This window comes from Rhyacophila brunnea, unplaced genomic scaffold, assembly GCF_057557595.1.
Source record: "Rhyacophila brunnea isolate RB1 unplaced genomic scaffold, BYU_Rbru_1.0 scaffold_11, whole genome shotgun sequence".
Classification (NCBI taxonomy): Eukaryota; Metazoa; Arthropoda; class Insecta; order Trichoptera; family Rhyacophilidae; genus Rhyacophila; species Rhyacophila brunnea.
In genome coordinates this window covers 26,103,519-26,126,731 of record NW_028232763.1, presented here as the reverse complement: position 1 = coordinate 26,126,731, position 23,213 = coordinate 26,103,519, and the positions used below count along the sequence as shown (strand labels likewise).

General features: G+C 31.9%; 1 protein-coding gene across 3 annotated transcripts in view; it reads left to right on the top strand.

Annotated features, from left to right (window-relative positions):
• Positions 1–17,869, top strand: part of LOC147078530 (uncharacterized) — a 29,833-nt gene extending 11,964 nt beyond the window's left edge. The window contains exons 5-8 of one of the 3 annotated variants that reach the window (XR_015072179.1): positions 6,776–6,860; positions 10,922–11,035; positions 11,912–11,980; positions 14,838–15,300. Coding sequence is in view for 1 of the 3 variants with exons in the window: in XM_085960209.1 (XP_085816335.1) it covers positions 6,776–6,918; positions 10,922–11,035; positions 11,912–11,980; positions 14,838–15,100 (589 nt within the window). In the remaining 2 variants the exon portion in view is untranslated. Of the gene's footprint in view, positions 1–6,775; positions 6,919–10,921; positions 11,036–11,911; positions 11,981–14,837 lie in introns of all 3 variants that reach the window. The other 2 variants (XM_085960209.1, XR_015072180.1) reach the window with 2 other exon arrangements.
• Positions 17,870–23,213: the final 5,344 nt, after the last annotated feature.

Here is a 23,213-nt window from a genome sequence, read left to right as displayed (position 1 = left end):
CATGAATTAATAATTTTCTATATTATAAATAACCAACATCATTTCGCGTTTAGTGAACACACAGGATAATGAAATATTAATTTTCCAGAAAAGCGGTAGGTAGCAAAATTATTTTTATCTTCACTGATTTAAATTGGAGTACACATAAATCAAAATATCTTACCGACATTGTATTTCTTACCGATTTTAAATTTATAAAATAATGAATTGTATTGTTTTTAGTTTTACAGGCATTTTACATACGAGATTGCTAAATATGATACTAAACATAATTTGACCGTGAACAGTAAGCTACAGCGTCTATAATAACAAACCATAATTCAAATCTGTAATTGCTCTCTACTCAGACCAATATGATGTCATTTTACCCGGTCGGCGCACGATATTCTGGAACTTACGCATGGCGAAAACTATTAGCACGGTTTAAGTTGTTTTTTAATGGCTTTAGTTCATACTAATCTTTGGGTTCATTTTAAGTAAACTAAATATATTGCCCGGGCGCAAATGATTTCAGTGAGGATGACGTATACGGTACTTAGTGACTGTATTATCGCCTATTGACAATATGGGCACATCGGTTTATGGTTTGCATTACAATAAGTGAGCGATAATATTAAAACCCTATGAATAAAAATATGTTTTACGATGTTGAACGAAGTTTCATAGCAATGCAAGCAGTGTAGTGCACTTGTATGATGTTAGACCAGCCGCCGCTGCTGGCAAGTACACATATGGTTTTTCGATTTGTGTATGAGTCAGAATATGGACCTAATAGGTTGGGTAAGTGGCTGACATTCATTTCTCGTAAACAAAACATCTGTCAATACAAACTTCTACTCTGTCGAGGCCCATATGGTCTTATTAGAATCGGACATGGTCGGTATAATATTAGATATTTTAATTATACTCTTCCAAAACCATATCTTATATTTTAGATAATACAATCATCTACGAAATGTTAATTTATTCCAGACAGTCAAAATAGTGTTTGATAAAACTATGAGAAATTAAAATTAGGCTTAATTAGGTATTACTTATTCAATAATGGTAATTAGGCTTTTCATAACCAGGTATGTTCCTTGTATGTTCAACATTTGATGACTTTCATGCTAGATGTACAAATACCTCTTTGATGTTCTGAGCGGCAGATACATTGATGCTAAATCAGAAGTATCCGAGAGGATAATAAGCGAGGAAGTGTTCGATTGGATTGTCGTTGCACTAAATTGACTAAATAATATTGTCAATCATCTAAAAATTCAATTGTTATATAATTTTACATTACACGAATAGTAAGAAATTTGTATGGGTTTTATGCGCAGATACGGATTTTAAATTAATAATTGATGACAGATGAAACAAGATGGCGGAAGAATTACAATTTTCAAATAACATTCTTCTGATTTTATTAATTTTCAGTTTAGAAATGTATAAAATGTCCAAAGTAAATCCAGGAAGGAAGTATAAAAACATGCATTTTATTAAAAAATATTATTTATATGCATCTACTTATATTATTATCCTACGGCTTTTTCTGATTTGGGGAGGGATTGTGTGCCTTATTTGTCATGTGCGATAGGTCGAAAAAAAAGCTATCCCATAATCGTTCTTTATTCAAAACAAATGAATGAATTTGAGAAATCCCATCTTGATATTGTCATATTACAGTGTGTTTGATTGACCCGTAATAATTACCATTCGACACATGACTATTAATTACAATTTATTAATTAAAATTTTACATGTCTTCCATATTTAGATTTTAAAATTAAAATGAATTTTTACTACGTATGTAATATAAATCATTATTGACAAATTATTCTTAATCAGATCGATTCTTGCTAGGTGTCACATTTTTTTCAAAAAAGATGTTTTCTATTGGTTATATATTATTTTCTCAGAAGTATTTTCAAAATTATATAATATGTTCAATAAAAAGAATGTTACATTCTTAAATCCTGTGAATTATTTGCTGAATAAAAAAAATAGTTAATTATATCAAAATTGCTGATATTATAATCGACTGTGTTTAGGAAAAAGGGCGTAACCCTCGATTTTTCTAAAAGTGATTTTATTAGATATTAACAATCTATACAACTAAATACACGTTCTATAAAAAGGAAGTAAGCCGCAAATGTCGAATTATTATCTAAATTCAGGTTTTAATTGAGATTAATTAATTTTTAATTTATGGAAAAAAGCATTTATCCTCAATTTTAATGATTTTTCTGTAGTAACTTCTTTAATTATTATTAGATCGAAAATATATCACACCAAATCATCAATCATCATGCACCCAATGTCTGCCTATTTTAAAAAAAATATTAAACTAAAATTTCTCAAAAAATGTTTTTTGCCTTTCCTGTAAAATTTGTTCTGTGAGGGTTACGCCCTTTTTCCTAAACACGGTCGATCTACCTATTCATATCATCAACCTGGATCAATCCACTGTTGAATGAAAATTATCCCAACTTGATTCTACTCTTCTTGGTCCATATTATGAATAGGTATATTTTTTAAAATTTGTGATTTTATATATCTACCCATTTATATTGTCATTATCGTCATCAACCTGCATCAATCCACTGCTGGACGAAGGCCTCTCTAAGCTGATTCCACACCTTTGGGTCTTATGAATTCTTATTCTATCAGAATTGTTCTATTCCTCTTACGGGTACGACCTTGAACTTCTTGAGGGCTGAAACACCCTTTTTATGTCGCTGCATGGACTCCTGTTTTGACTCAGGGTCATAATGATGAACCCACGTTTCATCTGCTGTAACAATTTTGTTGATAAGTTTGTCTTGATTGACACCAGACTGCTTTAAAAACTGCTTAGAACGTTCCACAAGGCTAAGCATTCGTGGCACCCATCTTGTGCTTACCTTTGACTTCCCAAGATTTTCATGTATAATTATTCTGGAAATTATTGTTTTGGATAGATTGAACTTTTCTGCGATTTCGGTTAGTTTTAGCCAACCATTTTCCATAAAGCATCTTCGATTTTTAATACCATTTCATGTGTAGTGACGTCACTTGGCCTTCTACAACGGTCATCATCTTCTAATGACTCTCTACCTTGTTTAAATAATCGTGACCATTTATAAATCATAGTTTTACCACAACAAAGAGTGCCATAAACGAATTTCATTTCATTTTGTATGGTTTCTACACTTTTTCCCTGTTTTGTAGAGAATTTAATTACTGCACGAAGCTCAATATTTGACATTTTTAAAATTATCATAGACTTCCATTTGTTCTTTTGAACATTGGAAGCGATTTAATGGAACAATCAACTTGAAATTGCACAAGTATACCTAAAAAGGATTACCTAACAATAAAAAAATAATTTTAATCCCAATACTTGCTACTTTTACCACCATTACACAAACTTATGGAACTCCCCTCATATGCATTGCTTCATTTATCAACATTTGTTTAGATATGAAAGTCCCGCAACGGGAAACTATATTATTTAAGGCTAAAATTTGAATTCAAAATTTGATTTTTAAATATTATTCTATGGATGCAAGCATTTATTTTTTATAGATAATGAAACAAAATATGTAATGTTTAAATTTATATTTTACACAGCTAACCTTCTATTATCTAAATAAGGCCCGCGGGAGATTACTATTCACGTAATATTGAATCGCTATTTATGATAATCACATATTGCTTAATATTTGAATGATTGAGATGTATAATTTATCATATTTAAATGCACGAATTTAACGAAATATTTATATACCTACACATATATTGTATCAAAATGTCAGTGGTAGCAATCGGCGATTGCCTGCTGTTCTGCTAGGCCTAGCAGCTTGAGGTGGTGTCAAACGACATTCTGAAGGCTAAACTCCAGAATAGACTACGCATATGACTCCAAATTTATATTGGCAGTGACGACTTGCAAAATTCAAAAGTGATTATTCAGCGAAATGTCAAACTGTCTGAGGTGAGTGAAAATCCATCCCGATGGGAAAACTACGGCGCCGTCAATGCATCACAGTTTTATTAAAATCCAACGCCAAGCTTTGCAAGACTTAGCGACACAGGCTGGCGACAGCAAGCTGGCTCTGCTAGTCAAATATAAGTTATATATTTTTATTGTTATGGTGATTCATGATCAGCTGTGCCTAATCTGCCATTTTTCTTCTGAATGTTGTGTCATAAAAATACAGAAGGCCATAGATTCCGTGATCAGCTGTGACTAGTCCGCCATTTCAGTGTCAGGTTCTAAAAATACAAATCTATAATTTATATTCCATGAAAATAATAATGTGGTCTTTTGAATTACTGATTTTGATGTAGTATTTTATATAAAATTAACTTTTGAAAAGAGGTAGGCTGTGGAGATCAGAGAAAAAGAGCATACTTATCAGGTATACTTACGGGAGATAAGAAGATAATACTTACAATATTACTACTGATGAATAGGTGCACACTAAAATGACAACGACACGCTGAATCATTTTACAACTGCCAGTTAAAAACGAATATTTGTCATATAAATTGTTGTGATAATATCTAATAAAAGTTTTTTTTGCTGTGTGCAAATCTAAATGAACCCTTGACCTTCCAGCTTTGCTAATATATGATTTTTTAACAAACGTCAAACTCGAGAATGATATTCTTAAGATTTGGTCTGTCGTACTTATAACAATTTTCAAAATCAATTGGAGAACTAGACATTTAATAAATACTTATATATTTAAAGCACTGACAAATGACTTAGGGTACAAAATAAGATAATCTATCCACATTCAGAACACAATAAATCACTGAATTTTGTCTAACAAAATAAAACTTTACCACCGTGTTTGGAACAACAATATGACTGAATTAAAATGATATAAATTATGTTTGTCTATGACTGAACTAATCTAAATAATAATCACGAGATACAATTATTTGTTATTTTTAAAAACAATTATAATTATATCTGATTGAATCCAATAGACATTATTATTTTAAATCATCTTATTTATTTATTATTTGCTTGAAGCGGCAGGCATAGACAATAAAATTTGCATAAAGAGTTGTAAGAGGTGTCTCGAGCGCTTACCAAACGAGACAAAATTTGTAGACTTGCCTGAAGAGATGAGTCATCATAAGTATAGAAATCAATTTTCGATCTCAATTTCGATTCAATAATCGTCATTCAAAGAACAAAAACAGATGTCGCTACTTGCGTGTAATTTTTTGTTTGATTCTAAACTTGACTAATTAACACTAAATTCTACGCCATTCTAAATTCAAATTCTGACCATATATGACTCAATATATTAAAATATTCCACGATTTATTAATGTATTTAAATTTGAAATAAATACTTGAAGATATAGTTTTCTTGAAGGTAGGCTTTAAATAATCGCTTAGTATGGAGCCTTCGCCACTGTAAATAGCAGACAATTAAATTATTTTTGATGTTTTATACCGATATGTTTTAAAAATTCTTGCATTTTATCAAATATATCTGATATTTAAAAATTCATTCTCAATAACATTATCATCAACAAAAAAAAATTATGAGTTTTCAATGTTGAATCATGTTATCAAGTATAAGCGAGATGTAAAATACTATCGTTTTCATTTTAAAATGAAACTACCAGACATTCATACATATTTTCTCCATAGTCTTTATCATGTGAATCACGCTTAAAACACTAATTGTGTTGCTAAATTTCAAAACCCGCTATAACACTTTTTTGAAACTCAGCGACACAATTAATGTTTTCTTTATCGATATTTTGTAATCGTTGTACATTAGTTTCCATTTTGTTGTTCACGTATTTCAGATATTTTACCTATCTCAGGTCGTTAGAAATCAATAAATCTGTTTCTACACCAGCGAGGCTATACTAACATATCACTTAACATCCAAAAAGAGCTACATGTGATAAATATATCACATATATTTATTTACGTATTCAGGCGGTTAATTATTACAATAAGTTAACCGTCCGAACTCTCAAAAAGTGCTATCTTCTAACAGCCCCTCTCTTGGTTGTGTTAAGTTTTAGACCGAGACAGAGTACGTCAATTTTACATATTGAGAATTGAGATGCAAGATCCGACTATTTTGAAAAATAATTACGCCATGACTGCCGCCTTAATTTATAGTTCCCCGCGAGCTGTCAAAAATATCGAATGGCTAGTAGCAGCTAGTAGTACCATAATATTTGTTTTACTACATGGTGCAATCGCAATGTAATAAAATTTTTGATATGTTTGTTGTTTCAATACAAAATTTTTGGGTTCGGGGGTATCCACCAGCATGTGCATACCCAAATTTGACCGACATGTCTACCAGCCAAAATTTTTGGTGTATTACGAATTTACCAATTATTGTAGATAACCGCCGATATCTACGCCGATAGCCGTCGATAAGCGCCTTGTGTAAGTTCCGTATTAATTTGGACCAATGAAAATAATGGAAACGTACTAAAGTGCTATGTAACTTTTAAAAATAGTTGCGATGGAAGAATTTTTAGAATGTTTTTGTGGCTTCACTTTGGATTAAGATTGAGTTACTCCATTTTTTATAGCATCCAGTATCATTATTTTTTTTCCAGAAAAGTCATTTCATCGTTAGCAAAGTAACAATTTATATTAAAATATTGAAACCTACATTTCATGCATGGATTATTTCAAAACCGGGTAATTCGCATCCGGATAATCAAGATTTTTCTGTATTTTCATTAAACTTTTTTAATTTTGAAGCGATTAAAGGTAATTTACCTTTTTATTAATTTAATTTTTTTGTTTTTAGGGTTGTAAAAGATAAAATGAAATACACCGTGGACGAGGATCGTGAAATCATAAAGTGGGTCTTGATAAGAGATCACTCAATGAAAGTAAGCGGGAATACGATATGGATGGATCTAGAACGAAAGAAAATTATGCCAGAAGGATGTATGTATTGATTGAAATCTCTAGAATTAAATCACGATCTATTTTGTAACAATGAAGAAAATTAAAAGATTATTTTTACATCAAGTGGGCCAGGCTTATAAGTTATTTTAATATTTTTATTTGTATCTACTTCAGCGATATAGATTATATCGTCACTGTTCTGGCAGAAGACACTAATTCAAAAAAATGACATATTGAGTTAGTTATACCAAAACGTTCCTTATTTCAAACTTTACCGTCTGGAAACCTTAATAAATAAACAGTCTTTATTTTAAAGTCATCCTTTTTACGATTATTTAATAAACTCACATGATAGACCATTTCAAACATTTTAACAACTTCAAAGTCAAATTATTCAAAACTAGTATTCTCCAGTTGGTGTGTTCTGCCAGAACAGAGACGATATTATAGTGAGACAATTTGTTGTCTCCTATGTAAAAAGTGTAAATTTTAATAAAAAACTAACATAATATGGTCACTGTTCAGGCAAAAGTCACCAACCAAAAAGGCAGTTTTGATTTGAGTATGTCATCGAAGCATAAAATTATGTATGTATCTCCACAGTATATTCGTTAGTAACATGTTGCTTAAATCCAAATTATTTGTTTTTCACAGAATGACTTTCGATAAAATCTTAGGGATCAGTGTCTACAAGATTTTTTTGTGTTTTCCTTCAAAGTAGCAACTACCAAAATTACTACTGAACTGCATTTTAAAATGAAAACGATATTATTTTACATCTCGCTTATACGTGCTAACATCATATAAAAAAATATTGTCTCACTCTCATATTGCATCGGAAAAAAAACAGTCAACATTGAAGGCACGTAATATTTTTGTTGATTGTTATTGTAAATCGATTTTTAAATATCAGATATATTTGATAAAATGTACGGATTTTTAAAACACTTATAAAACATCAAAAATAATTTAATTGCCAGCTATTTATATGTTAATTTAATATAAAATACTAAATTAAAATCAGTAATTCAACAGACCATATCGTCACCCCAAAAGCAAAAGGGCACTTGTGCATAAATTGAGTTTTAAGAAAAACGCAATTTAAGTGTTTTTGGAGTGAACAAAAATCGTGGAGAGGTTATTACTTAATATTATGAAATGAAATTTGGAACACAGGTGACCTAATTACTCAAGATTGAAATGCAATTTTTATTTTTTTTATAATTTGTTAAGTTTTGATTTTTAAGAGGTTTTAAGTCACATGTTACCATTTTCCTATATGCATTTATGAATAGTTGCACATAATTTGAAACAGTTATTCATTCATCTACTGAGGTTTAACACTTAAAATTCAAACTCAGTGTTCTTAAATTGATATATATAGGTTTCACTTCATAATATTTAAGTAAAAATGAATATTTGTTTTTTTTTTTTTAAATATTTTTTTTTTAGTGTAAGACAAAGAATTTATGAAGAACATGCATTACAAAATAAATATAAATAAAGAAATTAAAAGCAGTTCAGTCATCAAATTCATTATCCTCAGAAGCATCGGGTTCCAACAGTCTGTTAGCTATAGTATTGCTTTATCTCAATCCTTCCCAAAATGCATGATAATTGCGAGGAATAACTCCATCACTGCACAGTTTCAGAAGGTCTCGGAATTTTAATGGGTTTATTGGAAATTCTTGGCTGTATTTTGGCGTTAGAAAGTTTTCGGGTTGTTTTTATAATGCATGCTTTCCTCTCTTTCTTGGAGTACTTGCTGAAATCTCGATGAACTCTGTTTCGTCATACGACATCTTAATGAATATTTTCAGCGGTTCGTTTTTCAGACATCGTATCCATTTTATTTTCATCCAAGATACGTTGTCCATGTTACCTTGGCTGGTTTTAGTTTTTAGCAGTTTTAAATCAAAAATATCCCTAAAAGTCGATTTAATCACATTCAACGGTTTTTTACGCCTGACCAGTATAATCAGTGTAGGCCATTCTTCTAGTAAATAGTAAATAGAAATACCCTTTTTTATCTTCTCGATACTACTATGTCTATTGTATGCTATCCATTTCCATTTGAGAATGATCAGTCTCCAGGAATTTAAGGTCGATAGTTTCCAACTTGGTGTTCACAATATACAATAGTAGAGCAGCTATAAAGCGATTCCTATTTTGGCCACCACATGAGTCAGAAAAAAAGGAAACATGCTTAACAGAATGCTGGAGACTTTTTAAATGAGTGAATAAAGCTGTTCCAACTTCATCAGAACCACGATGACCGTGACTCTAATTCCAAATGTAGCAAAATCCCTCTTTTGATGCTTGGTCATGAATGGTAAGATTGAATGTACCAAACTTTCTTGTGTAATAAAAACTCGATACTTGTGAGCATCGAGTATAGAGGATCACCTGTAAAACAACGCTTTAGGTGACTTTACTATTAGGGCAAATTTGTGATGTGTTTATCTCATTTAACTGGTCGATCTGCCACGCTGGGCTTGCCATAAGCCCGGGCCACCATGCTAGAGCCCTGTTGGCCCATGATGATGGCAAAAAATAATTAAAAATTAAGAAAGCAATGTAATTTAAGGCATTGCTCCGCAACCGGTGTGCCGCGGTGCATTGCTTAAAAAAAAACACAAATGTATATTATACAATACTTACTTAATAGCCAAATTTACGTACATGGCTGATAATATATTTGAGCACCTGCATGAACTTAATAAAACAATGCAAGGTCAGAATGAAAATATATTGACGTGCTCTGATAAATTAGAAGGATTCAAAAATAAACTCGAACTTTGGCAGAAGGAGTTAAGACAAGGATCTCTTGAGGACAAATGCACCAAAGGACCTACCAAACCACCATCGAAAACAAGCAATTAATTTTGGATCCGTCTCAAAAACATTTGACTTTGTTGCAAATGAAATTTCATCATTACTTACAATCAATTCGACTGGATTCGAAACACTTTTGCAACCAATGCCGAAAATTCTATAGAAACGCTTTTCCTATAAATTCGAGAGGAATTTGTTGAATTGATAAACGACAGGACGCTAAAACTGATCTTCGCCGATGTTCCATTGGTTATATTCTGAATTTCGGTTAATAAAGAATATCCTCGGATTTCCGACAAGGTTATCACAGGTTCAGCTCTCATTTTCTACGACATATCTAGGTGAGAAAAGTTTTTCAACTCAAGTTATATTTATAAATAATAAGCAGTCTCTCAGCTCTTTCAAATATCAAGTCAAATTTATGTTCATTGAAACAAGGTCAGATATCACATTAATTAGTTAAGTATTATATTAATTAAGTATACAAATACATGGATATATGTACATTTAGCTCTTCCTCATGTGTTATGTATATTTAATTATATATCAAATAAAAAAAAAACAATGTAATTTGGTGCATGACCCACAAGGGTAGGGTCTGACAGGGCTCTAGCTTGGGGCTGGAGTGGCATGTCAACCAGATAAGTGAGATAAACACAAATTCCAAATTTGCTCTAATAGGAATAGCTATTTTACTACCTATGCTAATATAAATATTTTAAAACATGTGATTGTTGGATACAATTTATTATTGTGTCAATACTTGACAAATAATTATTCCTAACCCGACAACTAACCATAATTCAAGTGAATATATTAATAAATACAAAAAATCGCTAAACAAACAATCAATACCATTAACTTTACCTCTAACACCATTTGAAAAACGCTATTTTAGAGTATCACACTGTCTTTATCCTTAGTGATAGGTAGGGGGCCTCGCCAAAGATCTTGGCCTGGGGTCCCTCTTCAGGATGTGGGGTCCATGTTTTGGTCTATAGATTGTTTTAATGCGGAATTCTGGGAAGACCTTTGTTCTGCTGTGGGTGAGAAAAGGTTGCGGAGCACAGACATTTTTTAGGGTCCCGGTTCGGGGTTCTTAAGATTCAGAATTAAGGGTTCAGGTCCAGGGTACGGTTCCTAAATAATTAACAAGTTCTGGTTCCATTCCAACTATGATTTCAACTAGCTATGTTGTTTCTTTCAGTTCGTTCGTGGCAGAGTTTGCGGAATCGTTTTCTCAAAATAATCCTTGGTCAATTGAGGTCATATGGTTTGACCTATGATGAAGAGATGAAATTGAAAACGGGTGCTCTTAAAGGTCTGTAACTATGATAATATATTATTAAATTGATAATGGAACACAGTTAATTTGAAATATTGTGCAAATTGACATTTCTATTAAAGTAATTCCACGCGGTTGTTGTCTTTAAACAAAACATTATCTTAGTATTTGTAATATTAGTCATTAGTAAAATATACAGCAAGCATTACCCGTTTTTGGTAAACGGTATAGAAAAAAATTCCGACCTACTTCTAATAAATACACAGATGTTAACCCATTGGAGACAATCGGCGTCAATTTGACGCCGCTTGTCCTTGGTAAAAATGTTTTATTTTTTACATTTAGATATTTCTTGAAACCCTACAAATTTACCTACATATTTAAAAAGATGAATTTAAATTGAATTGTTTCAATACTTAAACGAGTTTTGAATAAATATTAAAATTAATCATATAATATTATAAAAGTTGTAGCTGTTTTAGTAAACTCTTGTAAAATTTACTGCAAAATTAAATCCGGCTGTTGGTCCACAATTTTTCCCATTTTCATCTGTCTTCAATGGGTTAAGGGTTATTTCATGATCACAGGTGATACTGTCACACATTTATAGTGAAATTTTGGACTTAACTACTCCATTCCCAATAAATACAACATACATATTATTATGTAAGCGTAGCGGGTTCAAATTGGACAAGAAATTATTGCTCATTCCATCAATGGGTATTCCAATTTCCAATAGATGCTTTGTTATGCTGAGATTTCATGAAGAAGTTGTATTTGTATTTGTCTCACTGCAATTTCATTAATTTGTAAATAACACGATAACAGAATCATCAAAAAATTACTTAATCACAATAATGTTATTATCAGCTGTTCAACTGGTATCTTCATGAGGTATATTTATTGTTCTAGGTTCCATAAAATCAAAGAAGAAACCCATTTACAATCCAAATTATGGTTCAGTAATGTTGACGCAAACAGGTTAATTTCTCTTTTTTCTCTTCTTATTTCTCTTCTTTCTCTTCTAATTTGTATTGATATGATATGTATAAAAATCTATCAAATGCATTTCTGTAAATGAACCATTATTGAAAATGTTTAACCTGGCACTCGCGGGCTATTGTAGTATGACGAATTCACTCTCCGCGGTGACGGTTTTTGTTTAATTTAACTTCTGTGTTTCATAATAAAAATGGTAATAAAAAATGAGTTTTATGGCTCTTTAGGCGCCTAGACATGTTCAGATTATTTTACAACATTAAAAAACCGTAATAAATCAGTCATAATGTCAAAAATATCCGAAGAAATTAATTCTATACAAAGACTCACCATTTAGAAGATTTCCGCCATTTTGTTTTATGTATATGGAGCACTGCAAGGCTTGTATTTTGTTATTCGTCACGCTCGTGCTTGACGCGAGTATAGAAACACTTCACAAATGGTAATAAAATCACACATAATGTTTTTTCCCTGAGTAGGGTCGTAAATATAGCACAATAATTTTAGACTAAACAAACTTTTAGGCAGACACTTAAACAGCTATTAAATATTATTACTGAGTTACATATTTATTTTTACTTTTCACATTTAAAATTGTTTTGAAGAGTGGTAGATTTTATAACACGGACTGAGACATAAAGCCACATTGCAAATACAACACATATATCTAGATAGAGATGTTTTTTTTTTATTAATTTTTGAATTTCCGCACACATGACAGCGTCTTCTGGGCTTTTTATTATTTGCCGTGGGCGGAATGTGTTCCGGCAAATGATCTGTTAAAGTTCTAGGTAACAACCTCAATGGATTTTCACTAGTCGATGGTCTGGGTTGTGGAGTTTTCGTGATTTTCACAGCGTACTTAGCAACTAATTGTTTTATCACGACTAACTGAAATTCTCCTAAAGTTTTTTTACTACCAGTAACAGATTTATACATATAGAATGAATTTAATAAATAGAGGTCAATCATGTGAAATGCTACTTTTTTGTACCATTTCACAGATTTCCTCATGCACGACAAGCTGCTGAGCATCATGTCGGCCTTGTCGACAGTCCCCATATTTTTATTATACTCTAAGATGCACTTTGGCTTCATAATGGGTTCTCCGGTTCTAAAATTAGTTTTACCGGTTGGACCGAAGGAGTCATCGTGCATGGTTGTAAGCATGTGGACATCTCTTCTGTCACACCATTTGAGAGCCAACAGTGGGCTTTTTGACTTTGCCTCTGTCTCCCCCTTTTTCAGCTTTTTGAAGCATGGCATTTCTTTGCGATTCTTACGTACAGTCCCACAAGCATTGGTTTTATTTTCATGGAGGTGTTTGAATAACTGTGGACCGGTGTACCAGTTATCGCACCACAACGAATGCCCTTTGCCCAGATACTCGGTCAGCAGCGTTGTCACAACAGCTCCGGAAATTCCAAAGTTTTGGCTATCCACTATGTCTGTCCCGTCACCACAATAAATAATAAAATCTAAAATATAACCCGTCATAACGTCACACAGCACGAACATTTTGATACCGAAACGATGACGCTTCGATGGAATAAATTGTTTAAAAATAAGTCTCCCTTTAAAAACAATAATGCTCTCATCGATACAGAGATTTTGATGCGGAATCATCGTGTCTTTGAAAATTTTGCGTGTATGCTCTAAAAGTAACCTAATTTTATTTAGTCTATCTGAGGTAACACTTGTTGGATCGGAAAAATGGAGCATTTGGAGCAATAACTCATATCGGTCTCTAGGCATTGTCTGACCGAAAATGGGTGCACTTAAAAAACAATCCGTACTCCAGTGTTCTTCTAGTGACAAATGTTTGTTTCGTGTCATGAGCATTGACACCGCAAAAAATGCATATAATTCTGATACAGTTGTATCGATCCAATTATGAGAACGTGATTTTGGTCCAAGTTCTTGAGTATTATATTGATAGTGAAAAAAAATGTTTGTTTGTTGGACTACCTTCAACATTATATCACGGTTTAAAAAATGTTCAAAAAAAAGACACTCAGGCGAAGTCTCAGTCAAATCGCTGTTTGCTATGCCGGATTGAAAATCATCAAACTCATACACGATCGGGACATGGGGTCCGGATGTCCATGTTCTCAAGTGTTCAATTGGCTCTTCTGATATATCTACATCACTGAGGTCAGATGGTTCCAATTCTTCTTCAGACAATTCGTAATCGGAGTCCAATTCCTCACTTAAACCAGCCATATTGAAGTTTGAAAAAAGTTTTCAACCAAACACTCACACGATAAAAAAGGTAAAATAGTCCAAAAAAATATAGTCAAAACACCTTATAACAGTTTAATACACATGAATGGAATAGTTAAAAACACATAAACAATAACACAGACAAAATATTTATAATAAAATTCACACAATACAATAGATCGCGTAAAATACGTAATATTTTGTATGGAAAAACGACAAGAGCGATTCCTTGCACAGTCCTCTCACAACAGTGATATTACGCATACTGCGCAAACGCAGTAAAGTGGCGCGATGTTTCAAGCCAAAATTAAATGAGCGTAGATTGACGGCCTGTCGAAGGCATGTCAAACATCGAAGTTTTAGTATTGTAACATAATTTATTTGACAATATTATATATATGTCACCGTTGGTAATGAAATAAGGCAAATTATGGTAGAGATTTCAAAATCATGCGTCATGTATATTCTACATAATCGACCGGCGCATTTTTGCGTACAACATTGGCGACAGAAGCGCTGTAGCCCCGTAGTTTTGCGCAATTTCGCGTACTACTTTCGTGACAGAAGCGGGCGCCGGGTTAAGAGAGTATTGTATCTTTCAAATTATCGATTCCAGGATCCAAGTCATCGGGTAAGCCTACTGAACCGGTAGCTAGCACCTGCCATAAATATGATGGTAAACCAAATACGATAATAAGAGACGCATCAAGGTATCCCTTGAGAGCCGCAGTCCCTAGGGAAAGAAATAAGGAACTGGATTCAGATTCGGATTCAGATACGGATTCAAATGATGAGTTTGTTTCATTGAAAAAAATGACTTCGCGCAAACTGTATACCAACACAACATATGTAGCAATGTCTGATAAATCATCTGTTTGAATTTGTGTTATTTTAAAACATTGAGTGCTAGTAAACATTTACTATTATAATACTATAATTCTGGGCATTTCAGCGTTTTAAAAAGATAAAAGTATGTAAACTATACACGGTTTACTTTTCATGTCTAGCCTTACCATTATATCATGACTGGCGATCAGCGGAAGTATGGATCCCGTGCACTTTCATGTATACATTTATACCCCTTACCCCTGCGACTTTAACATTGCACACAGTGACATACTGTGAAATTCCAATTTTACATGCCCTGAACTCAATTTTCCTGCTTCATTCATGTACGTTTCTAAATCATTTTAAATGGTATATTTAATATCCAGTTTTATTTTTTTATTTGCCGCAATTTACGTCTGAAATATAAAGAAGTAGAAGAATAAATATAAGAAAGGAAAAAGGACGTAATCCATACAAATAAGGCACAAAAACATTTTTGTTATGGTTTTCGGTCAAAGTTAAAATACGAAATATACATAACCGTGAAGTGCATGATAATTAATAATTTGGTTTTTATATTCCAAATCTGGTATTAATTATTGAGTCACTTAATTAAAGAAAAACTAATAAAAATTACGGTTAAGAGCGAACCCACACGGGCGCTGCGTCCGCATTGCGTTGCGAGACCGCTGTATTCCGACTGCGAGTGGGGGTGAGGACGCATCAGGGGTGCGTCCTCGCAACGCGGATGCAGCACTCGTGTGGCTTCACTTTTAGTCATTTTTCCCACTTCACTTCCAAAATTGCCAGCTACATTTAGATAATGAATCGGCATTTGGACACAAAATGTATTTAGTCATGTACAACGTTATTATCCAATAAAATCTATTTTGAAAAAAGCTTAGGGTTACCCCTTTTTCCTTTCTACAGTCGATATTAAAAAATTATTTTACTCTTCATGTGCCACGAGCGAGTTCATTCACCAAAGTTTTTATGTATCGTCAGGCAATAAGCTAGCTAACTCGCGAGACCTTGTCGAGTTCATAACAAGCGTCTAATATTTATTTTCTCTTTTGTCGTATACAATCGTATACTATCATCTATTGATAGATAGTCAAACTTTTTATAATATATCAAATCGATGTTTTAGTGCACAGATATTGTATGTCCAGTTTAGTACGGTTTGAGAGAATTGAAGTTAAAAATTTGAGATGCATTAGACATTGACATATTGTGTATTTGAATGATACAGTATCTTCTAAAATATAGAGATAGAGAGCATAAATATTTTGTTTTATTTCCTCTGATTATTAATTAGTATTATAAAAAATTGCACTGTATTCATAATATTACCATTGGAAGCAGTGTTATTCCATCTGAGTTTGATGATAGTGATGTGGAATTTGAAATACCTGAATGTACCTGACGTATGGTCACAATAATACAATAAGACTGTAGAGTACATATAATGATACGTCGATACATCGACTACCTATAATGATTGGCCGGTATTTATTTGCAATAGTGGACCGTTCTTTCTGAAAAGTCATAATTTTAATTCCTCTTTGTCTTGTGTAAAAACAATTGGTGATGTGTTCAGATTTAAAATTATTTTTGCAAACCATTCCTCATTCTATGTGTATTTAATATTTTTCATGTGTTTTATATTGTTCCAAAAATAACTGGCCTAGAGGTATCCACCTAGTAAAATTTGGCTAGTAGTGAAAAGTTTAATACATTCAATTATATATGTATGTACGCATGGCGTTCATTGAAATTTTAAGGTGCAGACGCATAATTGATTTTATTTTTATAGACACTTGTCGTTTCCATGGCAAATTTTACACAGCCACAGTTGGTTAATTTTTTCACTACCAGCCAAATTTTACTAGGTGGATACCTGTAGGCCAGCTATTTTTAGAATAACGTTCACCACGCGCGAAATATGAACTATGCATAAAATAATAAATATTGGTTTGAAAATACACACGAACTGTAACTAACGTTGCTATGACGTCGAAAAGATCTCGCGAGTTAACTCACTTATGGCCAGTACATAAATACTTTGGTGAATAAAATCGTTCGTGGATTTAAAGGATTAAGGTGCTGACGTTTAAGTGAACTTATTTTTATAGACACATCTGCGGTGTACAAGGCCAAGTTTACACAATGCAGTTGTCGGGTGATCTTTTACTTTAGTCACAATGGCCACATGGTGTTTTTTGTCAATCTCCGTTTCTGCTCAAATGTTTACTAGACGTACAAGACGAACGACACCTTCAAATCAATTCATAATATTAAAAGAGTTTTATATACACAAGCAAAAAGGATGCACCGAACTAATTTTAATGATTTTTTTTAATGAAAACATAATTTATTTTTTAAATACCTACCCTTTTTACATTTTTCCTTTATTTATGTTTTATTTTCAGTTTCTTCAACAATGTAAAATCGGGGTTTCACTGTATGTACCAATAACATTTAAAATAATATGGTTATGTAAACAACCATGTTTTTTTAATTCCGCCGCAAATGGTAAACAAATGTTCTGACAAACAAGCAAGTGTAGTCATATTTGGGGAAAACTTTGTGCTATTTCATCGGAAGTAGCCTTGTGAAATGTTATTTTGATTAAGGCGCACAAATTTGTATGATGTGGACTATCCAAACTACATTTAATTTGATAGCAACGTTTGCAGGTGTGGACGTGCATTAAGTTAACTCCACACTACATTAAATTTGTGTAGCTGTAATATTGTATAATTTGTTTATGAACAAATGTATATTGGTCTGGACCTTTATTGTGAGGATCGGTAGGAAACTTCCGTGAACCCATAAGCGTGCACTATTTTTTTACCGTGTATAAAAATAGTATGGATTATTGTCTGAAATGTATAGAGAAATATATGAATAAAATATTTTTGATTAAGTTATGCATTGTTTTATTATTTAATTTACTTCTATGTTCCTCCTTCTCCTTCCTTTACAACATGATGTCTAGTGGTAGGAATGTAATACGTTATTATAGGCGGTTCTCGTGGTGCAGGCGCTGGCCATCCACCTGAGAGTTCTGGGTTTGATTTCCGGTGAGGACACAATATTTATGTGTTTTTCTCAAAGCCTGGTTGTTTGTGATTGTTCAAAATTACTAACAACAACCTTGTATGAAAAAGCAAGCACATTGTTATTAATGATTCCAAAAAAAAATACAATATTATCGTTAATGACCAGCTGACCTTATCCAATACTACTATACTACTTTATCCAATCTGAGATTTTACGTATTATGAAACTATAATTTTATATGTTTAAAAAACACTTTCCCAGTAAGTACATGTATTTAACCAGGGAACACAGTATTAATGGGAACTGAAATATCTTAACGGGTGTGGAGTAACAGGCAACCGATCTCGAGTGTGGAAAATATGGGATACACTTAAACACGTGTCAAGAATACGCTTGTCCTTCGTTCTTTCAACTGCTCTCAGCACTGACGACGCTCATTCAATATTGGTGTATTTGAAGATTGCAACCAGCGTTACCAACTTTACCGCGGAGCATTTAATTACTATTTAATTACCACATTTAAATACCATGCTAATTATATCTTTTGGCCCCCTAATGAGGACACAACAGCTGTGCCGTCAGCGGTCAATGAGTTAAATCTAGCCTTTTTCAATACCTCGAACAGCTTAAAATTTCTCAAAATATAGTTACAATATTATACAAGATTTGCTTAAAAATCAACATGTCGGTCTTTTGTACCTTGGGGGGGTATATCGAGGATACCAGGCCCATGTACAGGCACTGGTACATGCACCCTGACTGGCACTTGATGGTTAAAACCAGTGCAAGTAAATGACGTCTTAATATTTTACAGGTTTATTTATAGGTATTTACAAGAATGGTAAGGATAGTGATGTCAGGTGGCAAGGCATATATCGCACCCCCGCAACTAAACTGCCACAATCCAAAAATACGTCAAACAGAAAATCAGCTTTGAAGTTTTTACATTTCGCATTTTTACCATGTTTTTCTTAGCTCGTATTCTTGTTTGGTTGTTTATCCAGTACAAACCTTGCAATCGATTTTTAACTAACTTCCCGACTAGCTGGACATTTGAAACTTTTAGAATATATCAGAACACGATGCCAATGCATTCTTTTAATACTTTTAGCCATCTTTAAGTAGAATTGAACTCATTTTCAGTTAATTCTGTTTTGTATGAAAAGTTATTTCGGAAGAAATCTGTAATCCAATCCACTATTATTGGTTGCTAAGGAGGTGGTTCTAGCAACTAAATTATTAATATATTGGTGCGTTACTATTGAAATCAAAATGACATTTCAGTATTCTATATTAATTTTTGTTTGTTGCAAAATAGCAAAAAAATGATTTGTTGACAATTGCCTTATTTGTCCTAAATTATTAATACATAGAATTGTCAAGTTTATATGATTCAACAGAAAATTTAAAAACGTGGTATATAAAAAGTTCTTTTTATCTTGTAATTGTTGTACTGTGTTTTTGAAATATGTTTAGATATCGAATGAATTTTTGACTTGAATTTGATGACTTACAGATATGAAATTTTCGGTACATATACTATGAACCATAGACAATGCAACGTAGTAATTAACTCAAAACACGTAAATTTGGACTAGTGGCGGCTTAGTTGCAGGGTACGATATTATATTGTATAAGGCCCGCCATAATTGGACTAACTAGATTTTACGGATCATTTTTGGGTATTCTATGACTGTGACATTCAAAATGATGACAAAAAAATTAACTGGCATTAGTTTTTAATATTATTTTATTGCTCTTGTAAAAAAAAGGTCAATGATTATGATATATTTTTTTGAAAAGTTAGTTTCTAGACACTTTTTCGAGTTTTAGAAAATCCAGAATTTTTTTCTGCCATCTGGCTTATTACAAAAATAGTATGAGAAACAACAGAGTTTTCGTTAGAATTTCAGCAGCTATATCAAGGAAAATCTACTATGAACGGAGATAAATCTGAAGGAATATTTTGCCCCAATCAACAGAAACAATGCATGAATATGGAATCCTTTTACAGTGAAAGTAGAATCCGAGACAGAATTTAGATATTGATTTTATAATTGAACTAATGTGTGAAACGGCATTTAAAAACGTCTTCGACCAAATACCAATGATACCGTATTTTACACAGTTTTGGCAGCAAAAGCAATAAAACTCCTAATGCCTTTTATCACAACTTTTAAGTGTGAAGAAAGCTTTGCAATATCAGTTTGGAAATTATAGAGTAAGTCCTTGACTTACGTGATTAATTCATTCTAAAGATTTTCGTGTAAGTCAAACATTTGTATAGGTCGAATAAAACATATGCATTTTTTAAATAACATTCGTTAGTTTCAAAGGATAGGTGAAAATAAAATGGACCTATACATACGTACATTTAAGAAAACAATCCTCAAATACCCCATTTATACGTGCTTACTGCTGACAGTATGAATTATTGCGGCTATAACAAAAAAATGCATATGTAAATGAGTATTATCGTGCAAATTGCAAGATTGCATGCATGGATCCAAAAAGTTCAGAATCCTCTGAATTTTCATGCGACAATTGGACTGTGCGATATCTGCGCCTGTGAAGTAGAACGATAGTGAAAATACCTGATATACTGGATTATTTGTTAGTTTGGGTTAGTTTAGGTTAGGTTAGGTTTGGTTAGGTTAACCTAACAAATAATCCGGTATATCGGCTATTTTAAAAATGTGTTTTCCACTGTATTCCTCATAACCGAACAGTACCATAACTTTAACTACCAATAAATGTGAACACATCAACTTTCTGATACCCTTCTAATTCACATATAGTCAATTGAATCTATACAGCCAAACCTGAATAAGAAGTAAATAAGAGACACATTCTTTTTGTTTAGAGTTTTATTTGTTCTGATGATAGGGTCAACAAATATTTTTCTTCTATTTTTTTAAATATCCTACACACATACATTTATTAAGATGTTTTATTTTAAATTTTTTGTCATGTATCTTTAAAGTCTTTATTAATATGTAATATTGTTATATAAATGTTCATGGGAGATTTTCTATGTCCAAGAAGGTAAAAATGAGAGCGTTTTCATGACTTATCAGTTACATTACCAATATATATCTATTATTTCTACACATTCATTGAATTATTTCCCATATCGTGTGATAAAATAGTATTGACAGCATTAACATTACATTACTGATATGATCATTGGTGAAATGGTGTCAACTTTTAAATATATTATTAATGTACAATAAATCATAATCGTATTCATAGGCAGTCGATGAATAAATAAATAAAATTTCATAAATAATAATTATTAAGCATTGTATATAGGTACAAATTACTCATGTACAATATTAATTTTGTTATCCTTATAATGAAAACGCAGTGAAATAAATTGTGTCACCTGAACGAGTGTCTGTTATTGTTGCAGGTATTTTTTTATGGGTACAAAAAGAGAAAATAGTTCCATCGCCAATTCTGTATGAATGCTCAAAATATTTACAGTAATGCCATCTATTGTTAAAGCTGAAAAGTTGTAGCAGATATTATTGGATAAGTATTACATAAATATACATAGATGTCACTAATTTATTTCACGTCATTTTACAATAATATAGTAGTATGTACTTTATTAAAATGCTGACACTGCCGAATGATGATAATTATTATTATTTTAGAGATTAAGTTCAAAATGGATCCATTAAACATTTCAAATAAATTTAATAGAAACGCTATGGTTTTAAAAATGACATCCATGACTGTAGACGTCGTAATAAGGATCGCGGAACTATAAATTTAATTCTCCCGCCTTTTCAGGTACATAAACCCCCCATTATGATATTGCAGCTAAGATGTGTTGGTTGTAGAATAATTTGAACTTTAAATAATAATAAAGCATTACTTAGTACATTTAGCAAAAAAAGAAATCCCAAAAATAATTTTCCACACGCACAGAATTTAATATTCGACTGCAATGAATTTTTTTAGGGTTGTGACAACTCAAACATGTTGGGTTAAATTTTGTGTTTAAAATTGAATATGTATTTTTAAATTGATTTGAAATGTTTAATGGGTTCATCGAAATAAAAATTATTCCACTCATTTCACAGATAATATTTACACAAGAATGGAGACAGTAAAAGGAAACAATATTTTTTTACATTTTCAGCTACTCGTGCGAGTTGCACGTCATAATATAACATTTCTAAAAATAAAACAATATAAACAAGGACAACCCTTACTTAATATCAGTTATATAAATTTACTTAAAATCTAAGCTATCTAATTATTTACGTTCGAGCTTAGTCAATTTTAGATTTCATAAAAAGTTTTTACAGAAATGAAATAGGAACTCATCATTGCGTTGGTCCTCATTCATGTATACATTAGTTTATTATTTAATACATTGGCTGATTTTTAATTTATATTTGAAATTATTTTATTGCTCTCATAATATGAAAAAGATGAGTTCTCAAAAGCAGATATGCTAATAATATGATTAAATACGTTTTATATCTTCCAGAAGTGGCACTACTCGAAAAATATATATATTTTATTTTTTGATTTAAGACCCTGCATTGTTTGTGAGTAAATGCCACTCTCTGAATTATTTTTTTGAAAATTCTTTCGATAAAAAGTTAGCATTAATGGCGAACTCTGAATAAAAATTTTAAAATGAATTTATTACGCACGCAGATATGGAATAAATAAATTTTACTATAGCAGGTTTTTTTTTTGATTATAAATATTCTGTCACCTCACAGGAAAAGAATGTTTAAAAATACGTTAATAAAATTATAAATTGGTCTAAAATATTTGGTAATAAAGCTATCAGAAAAAAGAAGGAAATGAGATCTTCTGATGAAATTGAATTAAATGAAAGACTAATACAAAAATACGATTAATTATTATTGTGTGTATTCAAATATCATCATAAAAAACTTAAAAATAAATTAAATATTTTCAGTTGTGTGCCAATAATTAATTATTCATCACATTCCTGAAAATTCTCGCTGCAGGGTGACAGTTTCTTTACATAAAATATTATGTAAATTAATTATTTGCATAGCATAGTTACAAAATATGCAGTAATCTAGTATAACGCTTTCATAATCAC